We start from the raw sequence: 17,971 nt of genomic DNA, 5'->3' as shown, positions 1-17,971 counted from the left end.
GCCTGTGCATTGCTGTGAAAAAATAACGGTGGAGTGTGTGCACTGAGGTAATATGTTTCTTTGAAATGCTTAATGTGGACTGGGGGTAAAGCAGCCTATTCACCCCCCATAGAGGGGGGCTCAATGGGCAATGAAGGGCCATAACCGTGTGTGTGCATTAATAGTGTGAGTGTGTATTTGCCTCACTGGGGACAAGCCTTGCTCTAATTACTGCTATATATGAAGTTATAGGCTTACCCTTTCCTTCAACTCTCTCTCTTCCCCTCTCTTACCCCTCCCTTCCTTTTACCTTTTCCTCCATTTTTTTACCTTCCTTTCTCTCATTAACCTCATTTCTGTTCTATCCTATCCATAGCTTACCTCGCCTTCACCCCTTCATCTTGCCGCCTCGTTTGGCATGTTGCACCTTGGTTTCAAACACTTCTCTCACAGCACTTAACCTCTAACACCCCCCACACACACACACACACACACACACACACACTCTCTTCTGTGCTGTCATTCATGTTTCTTCCCTCACCTCAGCTTTTAAACAGAAAATAAAAAGATGAAAAATGAATTTGGGAAAAGGTTGGATTTCATGTTGATTGGATTACTCGCAGGAGACACAGAGTAAGAGAAATTCTGACTTTTAATGCTCTTTGATGATGCATCGAATCTTAAAACCTAACCTTACAAACCTATCACTGTCAAGTCAAAACAGGCCTGTACGCAAAACCCATAAACTGAAAAAATGTATGCCAATGAATGGAGAAAAAATAAGACAAGTGAGAGATAACTAGACAACAATCTCTCGCTGTGTCCAATTGCGTGTCTAAAATTGATTTATAAACTGACATTGGATGCCATTTTAATACCTTCTCTGTAACATGTTATGACAAATGAAGCAATCAAACACATCACCGTGAACCTAAGGACAGCAGGCCATGCGCTGCTTTCATGTATGAGGGGAAGAATGAGGAGCTTGACTAAATCATTTCACTTGTGGTTTGGAAATAACTGTCCACATAAGATTAATCCAGCCATTTGATTTTTACTTCTCCACACTGACCTCAGAGACCAACTCTGCCCAACGGCAATACGTTTTCAAGTTATTTTATATGAGCGATTTTATATTCGGACAAATGGTGGAAAAGTGCAAGATATTGGAAAGTAAATAGGGTACAAAAAACATATTTCAACTGCAGTTCCCCAGATCCTTAAAGTAGAGTATTACACACGTTTAAGCCTCAAGATCATCTCTGATTTGCTACTTTGATGAGATCATTCACAAAAACATTATGACAAAAATGGAGTGAAATTATTGTAAATTGTAACCAATGCTTTAACCTCTTAAAATCTGGTTTAAAACATTAGCTACCGAGTAAAATATGGAGTTTCAAGAATGTTTGAGCGTCAAGTCAGGTGCTTTAGAAAGAACATTAGATAAAACAATGTAGATAGCTTTGGAGCTATATATGCAGTATGTGTTATATGCATTCTTGACACACTATACTTCCTTACTTTCTTCCCATCATCTGTTCATTCCTCATTCTCTCCCTCCCTACATCCCTGTGTTCATCTGCGGGGGTGTTTTCTCCATGGGGTCAAGTTCCACAGTGAAGATGAACCGATTACAATAAACAAGAAACCATCTGTAGCTATGTTTGAGTGACTTACATTTAGCAGCAAATGGAAGGGAAAAGGACAGTGAGAAGAATTTAGAGGGTAGAGAAAGATGTACAAAGATAATGGACACCTACAGCTTAATTAGGCCTACTCTCTCTCTCACTCTCCAGTCCCTCTTGAGTGTTATTACTGGGCTATTGTGGGAGGCAGCATGCGTGGATGCACACACATAAGCACACACACACACACACACACACACAATAGAACAAAGATACAGAAATAAAATACAGGCAGAAACATAGAGAGGCCATAAACATACATTGATTAGAATGTTTGTGCGTTTCTGTGTGTGCATGTGGCCTTTTGCGTGAGGAAAGTAACAGAAATAGAAAGCTACACACTTGGAATGCCTGTGCATTTCTCTTTGTACATGCACACAAAGAAAACAAGGAAATTTAAGTAAATAGGAAGTCAAGTGGCTTGTGCCTCTCCGGGAACCATCACCTTATCGTGGTGGAGAGGTTTGTGTGTCCCTATGAACCTGAGGGCTGTGTTGTCTGGAGCTGTGTGCTGCTACACAGGTGGCAGTGAAGGTCAGGGGCCTCGACGGACCAGACCCGGGTCTGGCTCTGGGGACGTGGAATGTCACCTCTCTGTGGGGGAAGGAGCCGGAACTGGTGCGGGAGGTGGAGCGCTACCGGTTAGATCTGGTGGGGCTTACCTCTACACACAGTTTTGGTTCTGGAACCATACTCCTGGATAGGGGTTGGACTCTTTTCTTCTCCGGAGTTGCCCAGGGTGTGAGGCGCCAGGCGGGTGTGGGGATACTCACAAGCCCCCAGCTGAGTGCCGCTGCGTTGGAGTTTACCCCGGTGGACGAGAGGGTCGCCTCCCTACGCCTGTGGGTTGTGGGGGGGAAACTCTGACTGTTGTTTGTGCATATGCACCAAACAAGAGTTTGGAGTATTCGGCCTTCTTGGAGACCTTGACTGGAGTCCTGCATGGGGCTCCAGTGGGGGACTCCATTGTTCTGCTGGGGGACTTCAACGTGCACGTAGGCAATGATGGAGACACATGGAGAGGCGTGATTGGGAGGAACGGCCTCCCTGATCTAAACCAGAGTGGTTGTTTGTTGTTGGACTTCTGTGCTACTCATGGATTGTTTATAACAAACACCATGTTCGAACATAGGGATGCTGTTAAGTGTACTTGGTACCAGAGCACCCTAGAAACAAAGGTCAATGATCAATTTTATAATCGTTTCATCTGATCTGAGGCCATATGTTTTGGACACTCGGGTGAAGAGAGGGGCGGAGCTGTCAACTGATAACCATCTGGTGGTGAGTTGGGTCAGGGGGTGGGGGAAGACTCTGGACAGAACTGGTAAGCCCAAACGGGTAGTGCGGGTAAATTGGGAACGTCTGGAGGAGGCCCCTGTCCGACAGACTTTCAACTCACACCTCCGGCAAAACTTTTCGTGCATCCCTGTGGAGGCTGGGGGCATTGAACCCGAGTGGACAATGTTCAAAGTTTCCATTGCTGAAGCTGCGGTGAGGAGCTGTGGTCTTAGGGTCTTAGGTGCCTCAAGGGGCGGTAACCCACGAACACCGTGGTGGACACCAGTGGTCAAGGAAGCCGTCCGACTGAAGAAGGAATCTTTCCGGGATATGTTATCCCAGAGGACTCCGGAGGCGGTTGCAGGGTACCGAAGGGCCCGAAGGGCCCAAAGGGCTGCAGCCTCTGCCGTGAAAGAAGCAAAGCAGCGGGTGTGGGAGAAGTTTGGAAAAGACATGGACTTTCGGTCGGCACCAAGGAGCTTCTGGAAAACTGTTCGCCACCTCAGGAGGGGGAAGCGGGGAACCATCCAAGATGTGTACAGTAAGGATGGGACACTGTTGACCTCAACTGAGGAGGTAATAGGGTGGTGGAAGGAGCACTTTGAGGAACTCCTGAATCCAACTAATACGCCCTCTATGTTAGAGGCAGAGCTGGAGGATGATGGGGGATCACTGTCAATTTCCCAGGTGGAAGTCACTGATGTAGTCAAACAACTCCACAGTGGCAAAGCCCCTGGGATTGATGAGATCCGTCCAGAAATGCTCAAGACTCTGGGTGTGGAGGGGCTGTCCTGGTTGACACGCCTCTTCAACATTGCGTAGAAGTCTGGGACAGTGCCAAAGGAGTGGCAGACCGGGGTGGTGGTTCCCCTTTTTATAAAGCGGGACCAGAGGGTGTGTGCCAATTACATGGGTATCACACTTCTCAGCCTCCCTGGTAAAGTCTACTCCAAGGTGCTGGAAAGGAGGGTTCGGCCGATAGTCGAATCTCAGATTGAAGAGCATCAATGCGGATTCCGTCCTGGTCGTGGAACAACGGACCAGCTCTTCACTCTTGCAAGGATCCTGGAGGGAGCCTGGGAGTATGCCCAACCGGTCTACATGTGTTTTGTGGATCTGGAAAAGGCGTATGACCGGGTCCCCCGGGAGATACTGTGGGAGGTGCTGCGGGAGTATGGGGTGAGGGGTTCTCTTCTCAGGGCCATCCGATCTCTGTACGACCAAAGTGAGAGCTGTGTCCGGGTTCTCGGCGGTAAGTCGGACTCATTTCAGGTGAGGGTTGGCCTCCGCCAGGGCTGCGCTTTGTCACCAATCCTGTTTGTAACATTTATGGACAGGATATTGAGGCGTAGTTGGGGTGGGGAGGGGTTGCGGTTCGCTGGGCTGGGGATCTCATTGCTGCTCTTTGCAGATGATGTGGTCCTGATGGCCTCATCGGCCTGCAACCTTCAGCACTCACTGGATCGGTTCGCAGCCGAGTGTGAAGCGGTTGGGATGAGGATCAGCACCTCTAAATCTGAGGCCATGGTTCTCAGCAGGAAACCAATGGAGTGCCCACTCCAGGTAGGGAATGAGTCCTTACCCCAAGTGAAGGAGTTCAAGTACCATGGGGTTTTGTTCGCGAGTGAGGGGACAATGGAGCGGGAGATTGGTCGGAGAATCGGGGCAGAGGGTGCGGTATTACATTCAATTTATCGCACCGTTGTGACGAAAAGAGAGCTGAGCCAGAAGGCAAAGCTCTCGATCTACCGGTCAGTTTTCGTTCCTACCCTCACCTATGGTCATGAAGGCTGGGTCATGACCGAAAGAACGAGATCCAGGGTACAAGCGGCCGAAATGAGTTTCCTCAGGAGGGTGGCTGGCGTCTCCCTTAGAGATAGGGTGAGAAGCTCAGTCATCCGTGAGGAGCTCGGAGAGAGCCGCTGCTCCCTTCGTCCGAAAGAGAGCCAGTTGAGGTGGTTCGGGCATCTGGGCGCCTCCCTAGGGAGGTGTTCCAGGCACGTCCAGCTGGGAGGAGGCCTCGGGGAAGACCCAGGACTAGGTGGAGGGATTATATCTCCAACCTGGCCTGGGAACGCCTCGGGATCCCCCAGTCAGAGCTGGTTAATGTTGCTCGGGAAAGGGAAGTTTGGGGTCCCCTGCTGGAGCTGCTCCCCCCGTGACCCGACACCGGATAAGCGGACGAAGATGGATGGATGGATGGATGGAAGTGGCTTGTCTCATGATGTCAGGACACTCATCTTTGACCTTTTCCTTCTCTCTGCACCTTTGAGCAGCAGGCAAAAAAACCTTTCATTTTTCTCATTACGACTTCTGCCTGTCAGCAACTTACTTTTCATGTTAGTCCTTTAAAATTGAGGAATCAGTGGGACGGCCTCTAGCTCACCCAGTACGAGCGTTCGCCCCACGTAGGCTGAGTCCTGCAGTGGCGCGTGTTCGAATCCGACCTGCTGACCTTTGCTGCGTGTCATCCCCCATCTCAACCCCCTTTCATGCCTATCCACTGTCTCTATGGAATAAAGGGAAAATCCCCCAAAAAATTATCTTAAAAAAATTGAGGAATCAGTAAAAACACAAAACATAGGCTAAGTGTCTTCACAGTGCACAATAACTAAAAAACGGGTGCTGGAGGTAATGAACACATATCTGCATATGAATGCAGCATCTGTAGGCAACAGGACAATATTTTGGCAGCCAATGGGTTCTGAGATTGCTGGAGGAATGGAATCATTTTCTATATATAAAACATTTTAAATTTTACAAGTTATGACATTATCGTTTGCGCATAATTTCACACGGGATATCAGAGTAAAAACAGCTGATTACCAGTCCGTCAGGATGAATGACCTCTGTCATTAGTGGGAATAGAAGGATGACCAATGAATATTTATGACCTAACACCACAATCTGTATGGAAAGTGAACAGCTACTCATTTGCATGTGAGAAAGATTTAATTAATCATATAGGTTTCTTAAAGCTTCCATCTGTGTTGGAAAAGGTAGGAGGAAAAAAACAAAACAAACATTTAGCCATTTGAGTCTGATGTCTGACCAGCGGGGAAAAGATGTTTCTTTGGGAATTTCTCTTCACAGTCGATTTTGTTGAGCTACCAGACAGTAGTAAGTAAACAATATGTACTACCACAGAATATGTTGTACAAAACATACCTGCATAATTACTTACTGATGAAGAAAGAAGAAAAAATGCACACAAAAGGATGATTAAACTTCCCTCACTCTGCTCCCAGACAGTCTCCTTTAATTTATTTTTAAATATCAGCTTCATTTAACGAAGCAACCGCAGCAGGCACAGTGCAACAGTCCAGAGTACAACCCCATCATTTAACCCACATCTTTACGAATCTTGACCTAAAACTAAACATGTTTTAGATGTGAGAACTGGTCAGCATGGTAGCAAATGGTAAAACATCAATAGGTTTAAAACAGGTTTTAACATTAAACAACTACAAGACACGCACACCCACGCACGCACATACGCAGATAGGCAGGCACACACACACACACACATACACACACAGTGAACAGTGAGCAGAGGGCTGTTCCACACTTGTGCTTCTGAACGGTCCATGAGGAGAAAACCCACTGACAAACAAGCAGAAAACGAGTGCAAACATCTGTGACTCTCACTTCCCCTATTCTTTCTATTCTTCTGCTCTTCTCTCACTCCTTCCCTCTGCCACTCCATAGACACACCTCTCTTTGCTATCATTGGCAAATGGATCCCTGAGGGAATGGATGATTGAAAAGTGTGCTGCGATAACAAGCACACACATACACGCAAACCCACGCACTCGCAAACACATACACAGATGATTGGCAGGCATGACATCAGTTTGTGACACTCCAATGACTTCCTGTCATGATGTTTGATTGGCAGCTGGTGGGTCCTCCCCCCCCCTTTCAAGCATGTGCTCTCTAATTATGAAACAATGACATGCATTGTCTGGTCAAAAGACAGGGTTTTACCTGCATAAAGAGCTGGGAACAGTCAGAAGTATCTTTTAAACTGGGTTTTTTCTATGTATTTATTTTTCTTTATGTCCCTTTATTTTGTAACTAGTTAAGTTTATTTCCTATTTGTCCTCTTGCTACATGTGTCAACATTGTTGCACTGCTAAATAGTGTTACATACTGTTTCTATGATGCCTTACTATAAGGATTATCTTGTTCTTAGAATAATGAGAAGGGGGAAAATAGATATACTTGCTAAATGGCAATGGCCAGTAAAAGCACCCCATTGTCAAGATGGGCTAATGGGCCCAACAATGGAGCACTTTAAGTCAAATAGGGGTGACGCATTATGGTCAGCTGGCGAGAAGGAGAAGAGAAAGAAGGAAGAAAAGAGGCAAATACAGGAGAGAGTGTAATTATAGTCATCAACGATAGGTAAAGAACGAGACCGTACTCAATGTTCAAAGAAAATGATTGTGCTCTAATTGCATTCTCCAATTATGTTGCTCTTTGAGTTTTAAGTTTTGCTCCAAACAATACCTTCTGACATTTTCTTATGAAAGTAGATCATTCAGCGGACAGTTAGCAGACATATATACACATGGACGCACACATACATACAGAAACCAGAGCAACGGAGGCTAGATGGAGATGAGTACAGTGGTGCACGATTACAACCAAGCAGGCAACAATGCATTTATTATCATATATTCTCATTCTCACAAATTCACACAATATTAAATCTGAAAGTGAACAGCATGCATACATACTTTATAACACACAATCACATAAACATGACGCACTGGCAGTGCCTGTCCCTTTTTGGTTCTAGTAGACCTTGTACATTCCCAGTCTCACCTCATAGATTACCATATTTGCATTTTTACAGACTGTCTCTTTTACAACCAGCACATAAAAAACACACACACACACACACACACACACACACACACACACACACACACACACACACACACACCACTTCGTCTGAGGAAGATTCACAGCAACCATGGCCAAGTATATGACAACCAACTGACTGTGTGACCAATCATGTTTCATCACCACATGATTATTCATGACGGTATAATGGTTACCGCTCACGCTCACGCTCACGCTCACACAAACACACACACACACACACACACACACACACACACACACACACACACACACACACAGATGATTGGCAGATCTGATTGGCAGGTGGCAGCAGTTCAGATGACAGAGTGCCAGAGCCAGCTGTCCACTTTAAAGGGCATTTTAAACAAACATTCACAGTCTGACTTTAATCTCTGGGTGACCAATGTGAATAGCACATTGCAGTAATAATATTTAACTTGTCTACACCTCTACAGCATTTCTTCATTTATGTGAAGAACTTAATTGTAAGTCAGCCTTTTTGGCAATTACCATTTTGTTTGGGAAAACCTGTGACTTCTACAGAACAATAAGAGAGTGTCGAGTGACGATCGGAATGTTATAGCAACAATGACATTGTGGGCCCTATCTTGCACTCAGCGCAATTGACTTTGTACACCGACGCATGTATCATTCCTATTTTGCACCCAACGCACAGCGGACTTTTCCCTCCACAGACTCACGTCGGTAAATTAGCGAATGAAGCTCCCGGGGACGGTTCAGCAAAAAGAGGAGGCGTGTTCCGCCGCAAACGTTCCCTAGTGCTATTTTGCAGTTTCAGAAAACTATTCTGCCACTGACCAGGAAAAACCTGGTCTAAAGTCAGTGGCGCGTTATTCAGATGCTATTTTGAGGGTGCATGTTTGGCCGTAATGTAGAGTGTGCACAACGTGCATACACTTTGTTTCTCTCATCTCACGGATGTATTCTATATTTACATTTTGTCAAAAAGAAAAATCAATAGCAAACGTCGGTTTCCTCGGCTGTGAACCGCTCCTGGCGTGCGCCCATGGATGTATAAGAGCTTGCGCCTAGCAAATCCGCCATTATAATAGAAATCCGCCATGGAACAAGCACGCCTGCTTTTAAAGGGAATGTGAGATAACGCCCTGATTGGTTTACTGCACGTTACGCCCAAACCACACCTATGAGTAATGTAGCTACTTCCGACCAACCCATTTTAGACTTGCGTCGGGCGCAAGAGTCATTTATCCCGCCGGTACAATGGCAACAGCGAGATCCCCCCACAAAGCTACTTGCGTTTGCCGTTTGATACTTGCGTTTCAGATCGTTAAAATACGGCCCTGTGTGTCTTTGCAGCTGGATCAAAGAAATATATAGTAGTATAGAGGTAAAGAGATCTAGTTTGTCAAATGTGTGAACCATCCAATAGTACATTTACTACTGTAGAACCAGACACCTTGGAGTAAGGTTGAGTATCTCATACCAGCTCTCCTTCAGACCATTAGGCCAATCAAAGCTGGCCTTAGATGAATATGACAAATCAGCAGCACAGCCTAGACTGAACTTTACTGAATAGCTCCAATTTGCCTTCTCAGTCTACCTCCATTACATGCAATCAAATGCAGATAGGGAGCTGGAGCTGGAGGGAGCAGACCGAGAGCAAAAATTGGAATGATGCAAAGATTACGGGGATGGGGTGTGAAGGGGGAGGTAGAGAGGTTACTGAAATATGGCTCGAAAGAGGGGGAGGAGAGAAAGGCTGAGATTATCACTGGGCTCAAATCAAGGCCCTCTTATGGTGACCAGAGATGAAGAGTAGAAGAAAGGTCTAAAATATCCTCAGGTGTATTATATGGTTTCTTAAGGCACTTAAGGCAAGACATGGGGGAATTAGTGGTTAGATGAAAGGATGGATGGAAGGATAGGTGCATAGAGGTAAGGATTGGTTATGTTAAACTGGAGATATTCTTGGGTGTGCTGCGTAGGTTGTCCAGGCCATAATAACACGTGGTAGATCGGCAGAAGAGAGATGGATGAACATAGAAAGAAGGGGTTGGGCGTAACCTTCCCTGAACTCTGAAGCAGTTAAAACATTGCTAAGATGGTAAGACAGAGTGATAGAGTGAAGGAGGTAAAAGAAGAAGACATCTTTAGGTGTGTCATGTATTGCCTTGGAGCTGTAATGGAAAAAAGCAATAGGGAACTGTAAGAAAGACGGAGGCGGAGATGGTATGATTGAGATCCTCAGGTGTGTAATCTGTGCATTTATAGGAATATACTGTATCACATTGTGCCACAAATGATCCATGGTTATACAAATAGCTTGCACATTGGAACATGTTAAAACCACATATGGCAAGAATGAGTCAAAAAGTATAAATCTATGATTGTGTTTGAATGTCATGCAGGAATTTCTATGCTGCATACTTGGTACTTAGTAATCAGGGTTTCTGCAGGTTTTACCAAGTCAAATTGAAGACTTTTTACAATCTTTTTAAGACCTTTATGAATTAAATTAAAGACCTATATCACAACATAAAAGTACAACAAAATGCAGAGTCACAAACGCACTTGCAAAGTAAATAAATGTATTCAAAATGAATAAAAGCGACACAAGAAAGAACTACAACACCACAGAATAAAAAAATAAAACATTTCAATGAGCATTAGAGGTAACGTTACATGGACGTAGGAAAATTAAATTATTTAAGACACAATACTTCAGCGAATTTAATACTTTTTAAGGCCTAAAATTTGGATTTTGAAATTTTACTTTTTTAGACTTTTTAAGACCCCACGGAAACCCTGGTAATGGACCTTTTTTATTTTCAGGTAGTGTTAAACTGCGGTTAAATCAAACGTTTGGAAATTATATTATGTCAACTTTCATTTATTCGCTCAATGAAATGGAGGTGAACAGGATTTCATTTGTGATGCTCCAAGTACTGCAAAATTAAATTGAAAAAAAGTTTCTTAATAGAAAAGCTTTACCTGGAATAATCCACAGACCTTGCTATGGATGGTTTTCGCAATTTTTTTATCACTCGTAGAAAACAGTTTTCAATGAAAACAGGGGCGTTCTTTGATGTGGCAAGGTCTCTCTTTCCTTTGTGGCTTGAGAAATTACATTATAAAGCTAAATATATGCTATTTAAAAATGTAGGACTCAAAAGGCCATGTAATGAAACTGCCACTGATTCATACAACACAAAGTTGCATATTATGCAATGATGGGTTGAAGTGGCTACTTTCACCTCAATAGGAACTGACAAAGATGAAGGTAGGTAGATAAGCAGGTAGGTAGGTCTGCCATTAAAGTAAAACTACCAATAAAATAAGTGGGTGAAGAATGAAGGAACATACTGTACAGTACACACCACAACCCTCTGGGCCCTATCTTGCACCCAGCGCAATTGCCTTTGTACACCGACGCATGTATCATTCGTATTTTGCACCCGACGCACAGCGGACTTTTCCCTCCACAGACGCATGTCGGTACATTAGGGAACGTATTTGCGCTCATGGGAGGAGGAAGGGGCACAACAGGAGCAGATGGTGCGTTTGGAGGCCCATGCTCCATGGCTGCAGCAATCCTCTTTAGGATTACTGCGCCCGAGAGGAGCAGCAACATTGCCACCCGGTCAAGACGGGCATTTATTACTTTGCCGCATCCCGGACAGCTCCCGCTGGCGTGCGCCAGGCAAATCCGCTGTCATAATAGCAATCCGCCATGGAACAAGCGCGCCTGCTCTTAAAGGGAATGTGAGATGACGCTCTGATTGGTTTGTTGCACGTTACACCCAAACCACACCTAGCTACTTCAGACCAACCCATTTTAGATTTGCGTTGGGCGCAAGACTCATTTATCCCGCCGGTATAATAGCAACAGCGCCAGAGATCCACCCACAAAGCTACTTGCGTTTCACGTTTGATACTTGCGTTTCAGATCATTAAAATAGGGCCTTCTATCTCTCCAGCCTTTCTTGTCAAAACTTATTTGACATAATCAAACAGGCTTAGGTATAAAGAGCCATTTACACACTTAACTGCATGACAAAAACAGCTTTTTAACATCATAAAAGGAATGTCTGCTCCCCATAACTCCCCTTACTAATGACTAATTACTATAGGTATGAGAAAGTGAAAGCACACTGAAGTGGGAATGAGGAAAACAAGGTGGAACTGAGGTTAAGAAAAAGGTGGAGCCTTTCAAAGAAAATAGCACTGAACCTATTCAATCAAGAAACATTATTCTAATTGCCTAATATTTCACTTTAAATAACATGCAATTGTGAGATATAATCTCTGTGATAACATCGGACTTTGAAATCTGGTGTTTTTCTGTGTTCAGGTTCACACAGACTGCTTTTGTGAGTGTATTTTGAAAAGGCTGTGGCTGAACTTTTGGAATCAAATTGCATGCAAGTGTTTTTCTTAAGATCTGTATCTATGTAATGTCCATGTGAAATCCCATTTCAGAAACAACCACAGTGGAAAAAAAACTGGATGTTAGGTAGCAATTTAGGTAGAAAGTACAAATTGTTCATTGAAACATTTTGCCCCATTCATGCTGTGTGTAGTCTACCTAAATGCCTCATTCACACTGAGAGATATAATGTTAAAGTTAATCACATGAAATAGTTCTGACAGGTAATTTTCAGCGGCTCTAAAGGAAATTGGGGCACCGCTCTTAGAGTGGTCTTTGTGTGTCTGTGAGCATGTGATAGTGTTTCATGAGGGGGGAAAAGACCTCTGTGTTCATGTTTAAAGGGTTATATTTGTCAGATACAGTGTGAATGCATGAGGTGTGCAGAGAGAGATTGTGCTAATTGATGTGTCCCTATTGACAGAATGAGGTAACTGTGGATGAAGGACTCCATTAATCTGATTTTCTGACTTTAAACAAAGGCAGGATTTTTGTCAAATACACACAAGTTATTGCAGTAATACAAAGGGCATATCATCTAACCAGTGAGTTATGTGTCACTGTAGACATTAGCAACTGAAGACAGACTATATTAAAGAAAGAGTAAGACATATGGTACGCCTGTACCAAATATATTTTTTGTTTGTACCTTTGCATTATATTATAGTTATATTCAAATTTCAAATGTGTAGAAAGCACGCGACTATGGATTCCATATGACGCAAACATTGTTGTTCATCACTTAAAAGGTTGCTTTCCAGCTTACAAAATGACTGTACACTCCAACACACACTAACACTGTAAGCTGAAAATCGTTTAAGACCTCACATAGTGGATAGAAGTGATTTTACCAGCTAGCGCGGGTAATGTATCGGCCATTCTGCATATACACACATAAAGACATAAATAGATGTATGACCACAAAAATAATCATCTCACTTGCTGCTCTTTCAAACACACGCGCACACACACACACACCCACACACACACACACAGTTACTTACCTCAGCAGGCCAAAGCCTATTTTCTTGCTCTTTTTCTCTGTGTCCTCAGGCTCCTCTGCTTTCTTTTTCCCTTTCTCTTTTACTTTCCCCTTGTTCTTTTCCTTCTTCTTTGTTTTTGGTTTCTTTTTCTTGTCTTTTTTGCCTTTTTCCTCTGTTCGATCCTCCACTCCCTGGCGAGATGAACTACTTGCCGGGGTGTCCCGGCCTGAACTCTGCTCCGAACCATCATCTATAGGGAATAGATGAAGAAAAAGAGAAAGATGGGGATTAGAGGGATGGGGGCACTGCTACTTCTGCTACTTGGGTGGAATGATTTGCTCGCAGCACCTGAGAAGCCCCGTGGTGAGGAGCAGAGAGTAACAACGTTGCTTTTCAGGTGCTGCGCTAATCACTCCGCCCAAGTAGCAGTGCTTTGCCTTCTGAGAATATAGTTCCCAGTTTGTATATGGTTAGAAGATGGCTGTGTCACATGTGACCTTGTTATTTGTACACGCATTGACTATACAAATCACAACATGTAAATAGGAACATGTTGGGAGCAGTAAGCTAGATGGAGCCAGTTACCTCCATGATCTGTGCTAAGCTAGGTTAGCGGTGGGTGCGTCAGACAGAGTTATGACACGCATGGAGATGAGAAGGGTATGTATGGACTTATCTAACTCTGGGGGATACGGTGAATAAGACAAAGTCCCAATAAGTCGGCGTGTTCCTTTAAAATGAAGTTATAAAGTCTTTGTAAAACAGGATTATCAATAAGCTGCTTAATGGAAGTGCTAAACTTAGTGAAAGCTTCATCAGTGAAATCCTGATTAAAAGTAGTTACTCTCATAAAACCAACCAATTCCACCTTTAATTATTGACATCTTTCTTTGCCTTGTGTCCAAAGCAAGTCACTTTTTTGCCAGTTTGATGCAAACAGGCACACCAGATTAATGTATCATTATTTTGTATTTACATAAAACTGATTCATCAGCATTGTCAAGAACCATCGTTGTGACGTAATTTTCAAGTTAACATGAAGAAGAAGTCAGTTCTGTAAAGAGTGGATTCCAGTGGTACATAGCAATGGAGTTTAGGCACTTACTGTAGCTACAGTAATGCTCTTCATAGCAGTAAAACCAAGACTAATTTGCCAAATCTCACAGCATAACACAATACAGTGAAGAGACCACATATCAGGATATAACACTAGCACGCATACAAACAAAAAGAAACAACAATGTACATATCTCCACAAATGAACAGCCCACATACACACAGGCACATAACGTTAAACTTTCTTTACTCAACATCTCCATAACAAATGTATTAACTTTACAGTGAATAAATTAACTCTTAGAAATGAGAAAGTCAAAATGTTCAAAGAGTAAACTGTGATGCCTCATTAAGTCTTCGACAGACTGGAGGCCTGGCCTTGAATTACAATGATCACACTCTCTCTCACACACACACACACACACACACACACACACACACACACACACACACACACACACACACACACACACACACACACACACACACACACACACAGACACACAGCCCTTGTCAGATTTTATTATAAGATACCCAAACCAAATTAGTTACTTTGTGTGGATATTCACTTCAGACTTAATTACAAAGAATGTCTAGCAACTAAATGTAATTGTAATTGTGTGTGTATGCGTGTATGCGTGTGTGCGTGTGTGCGTGTGTGTGTGTGTGTGTGTGTGTCTGTCTGTAGATTCACGGCTTCATGCTTGTGCAGGATCTGGTTAGTCTTCCCCTAAGACTTTCAAAACTAAAAATGATCACAGCAGATATCCCTATAACATTTTCTTTGTCATCGTGTGTGTACACTAAACTAGTCTGTCAGCGCAAAAACATATAGTTGTTGTTACAATAAGAGTTAGAGTTTAAACACTCGTTATTAAAAAGACCAAGCCTCATTCACGAATACTTTTATTTTCACTCAAATTTGTTGTAAAAAGAAAAAAAGAAAAAACTTCTAAGTCAGGATAACCTTACATCTGTTTCACAAAATGAATGCAGACCCCTGGTTTGTTCTGACTCACATGTTAAATTTGGTTGAAATTGGAACTGGGCTATTTCTTCTACTACACTAAACACTTTCTTTGAATATTAAAGATTTTGTACTTCAGTCAGCCATGTCAGGTGAGTTTTATTTACTATTCCATGGCATAGAACCCACCGCAAACCAGCATAATATGTATTTGTTCTGTTTATGACTTGATTGTAGGGATGGTTTGTGCAAAAGGCGAGGGATAAGTATAAAACAACGAAAGAGACAAAGAGATACAAATGAATCATAAGTAAGGTAACACATGAACAAAAGAAAGAGAATGACAGAAACAACTATTTAGCACTATAATCCATCCCAGCTGACATCAAAGCCAATGACTCAAAGCCTCTGTAAAATAGTCCCTCTTGACAACTAAATTCACTGGAAACTGTGAAGCACTGTGGTATTAGCTGGATTCAGCTCAGGATTCCCCACAATACATCAGCTAAACATGAACACTGACTAAATATTCACTGTGCACATATACTGTCAGAATGTTAGCAGTTTGCCTTCCTGATCACCAGTAGTATATAGTTAAAAAACTGCTAATACAACTTATAATCTGACAGATAGCAGTTGATATGCATTTATTTGAAACTGAAGTAAAGATATAATTTAAGCCCAAGCAAAAGTGAACACTTGTAGAGAGAGACAAACATAGAAGGAAAGAGAGAGAGGTCTTGATTGAGTGCGCTTCAGAGAACTGTTCCCTGTCAATTAACAACAGCTCTCAAAGTGTTGAACATTTAGAAAGATGGTGACAGATGTGGCCACTGTGTGTGTGCGGTGTTGACATGCCCTATTAGTCCTATCCTGTGTGAATGTAGTGATCTGAAACAGCCTGACTCATTACTCTAGTGGTGACTGAGAAGAGCATGCTGCTAATAACACAGCTGGGAATTGAACTGCACCTCCCGGTGGAACAAACCAAGGAACTACCATTTAGCTCCAGGATCAATATTTATAGCTAAATCTGAACGGAATCACATTTTGTGAGGCAATGCTGCTGCTTAGCTTCATATGTGTTGAACCTTTTGATGCATAATGTTCTTCTGGGTAGTTCTTTCCTAAACTCATACGAATTGACAACAGCAAACCTAAACTGTGCTGAGCTCACTAGCGGATTTTCAAAATAGTAGAGGAGGTTGTTATTGGGGAGCACACTGAAAATGGAAGCAAGCCATGAGTATTCATCATTCATCATTGTCATGTAAACAAAACCTGTCTAGAAGGAACTGAAGATGTATGTAAACCATTAGGTATGAGTTATACATTGCATGTATGTGCATGACATTACTGATAGGGATGTAGCCAAAAGTGCAACGCATTTGAAAGTATCATTGTGATCCAGTGTTGAAACAACCTTAAACCTTAAAACAGCAGAAGAATTGTCAACTGTTTCTTCCATATCTATAGAATTTACTGACTGAGTAACTGCAGCTATGCAGCACGAGTCAAAAAACAACAAAAAATACACATTGTCCCCAACTTAACACATTGACACCCTCTCCATCCCTTACCATCGTCATCTTCAGGTGGTCCATCATAGGATTTATCAATAGCTGCTCGGAAGCTCTCGTTGCAGCCTCTTCCTCTGACCATATTTGGGCGAGGTCGATGGAAGGGGAGGAGTTCGTTTTTTCTGTTAACCTCTGACATGGCTGTCTGGAGACTCTCCAAGGAACTGGACTTCTTCAAGCCGAGGGTAGGGCCGAGTTCCACAGGAGTTGATGGAGCTGGGGGGGAGAAAGAGGGAAAGAGATATGTTTCTGGCAGCTTGTTTTGTTTAGCTTGGACTACAGGTGACTTGTTAATTAGACCATCAGAATACCGTATTGGTCCGAATATAAGACAACTAACTTCTAAAAGCAGCCTCCGCGACTTGAACAGCTGAAAGTCTAGACCCCAAATATAAGACGACCCCACTTTTATTTTAGGAAGAAAAAAAAAAAAAAAAAAGTCTTATATTCGGACCAATACGGTAATTAAACTCATGCAGCCAGACATTAATTATCAATATTTTATGGAACAATATATTTCTTTAGTAAACAGGTTATTCAATAGCATCATTATAGTTCTACTAAAATGTATGTGAATGTGTCACTGCTATCAAATATACTGCTACAATCAAAAAACAAACAACCTGATATGCATTTACAAAGTAGGAAGAATCCAATTTTACTCCAGGTCTGATCCAATAGGTTTACCCTGCTGTGCCTTGTTCTGATTGGTTTAAAAAGCCAGTGGAGCCAGAAAGACCATGACATGGCTGAACTCTGGAGAGTAGAGCCAGGAAAAAGAAACCGTGATGTAGTTAACTATGCTGTTGTTGAGTTTGTGATGGATGTGAGGTCTGTTTCACTGTTACTGGTTCTTCATCCATCATCACAAGTATACCGTGAGAGATATTACTGAGGGAGGGAGGGATCCAGCAGAAAGGATGATGAAGAGGAAAGAGGGATGGAATATGAAAACAGAGCAACGGTGGAGGTATTCAGGGGAGAAGGTAAAGATCAGACAGATGAAGCTTTACAGTTTTACAGTATGTAAGGTCCACAACTGGTGTAAAAAAACATGTTTCTGCTTAAAGCAGACTTTCTAGCAAATAATGTGATCCTACTGCAGAAACCCAGCCAAAGCTAATGACATGCTGAGTGCTGAAGTTGGATCAAGTTCAGCC

The 17,971-nt window shown here is 42.9% G+C and overlaps 1 protein-coding gene across 4 annotated transcripts in view; it reads right to left on the bottom strand.

Annotated features, from left to right (window-relative positions):
- The window catches only part of pard3bb (par-3 family cell polarity regulator beta b), a 243,915-nt gene that overhangs the window by 85,368 nt on the left and 140,576 nt on the right, over nucleotides 1-17,971 (bottom strand). For all 4 annotated transcript variants that reach the window (XM_028590887.1, XM_028590889.1, XM_028590890.1 and 1 more), the window contains exons 19-20: nucleotides 16,812-17,027; nucleotides 13,230-13,458 (exon numbers count right to left, since the gene is read on the bottom strand). In XM_028590887.1, coding sequence (XP_028446688.1) covers nucleotides 13,230-13,458; nucleotides 16,812-17,027 — 445 coding nt within the window. The remainder of the gene's footprint in view (nucleotides 1-13,229; nucleotides 13,459-16,811; nucleotides 17,028-17,971) is intronic.

Source organism: Perca flavescens, chromosome 11 (genome assembly GCF_004354835.1).
Source record: "Perca flavescens isolate YP-PL-M2 chromosome 11, PFLA_1.0, whole genome shotgun sequence".
NCBI classification, from domain to species: Eukaryota; Metazoa; Chordata; class Actinopteri; order Perciformes; family Percidae; genus Perca; species Perca flavescens.
This window is presented reverse-complemented; position numbering and strand designations above follow the sequence as displayed.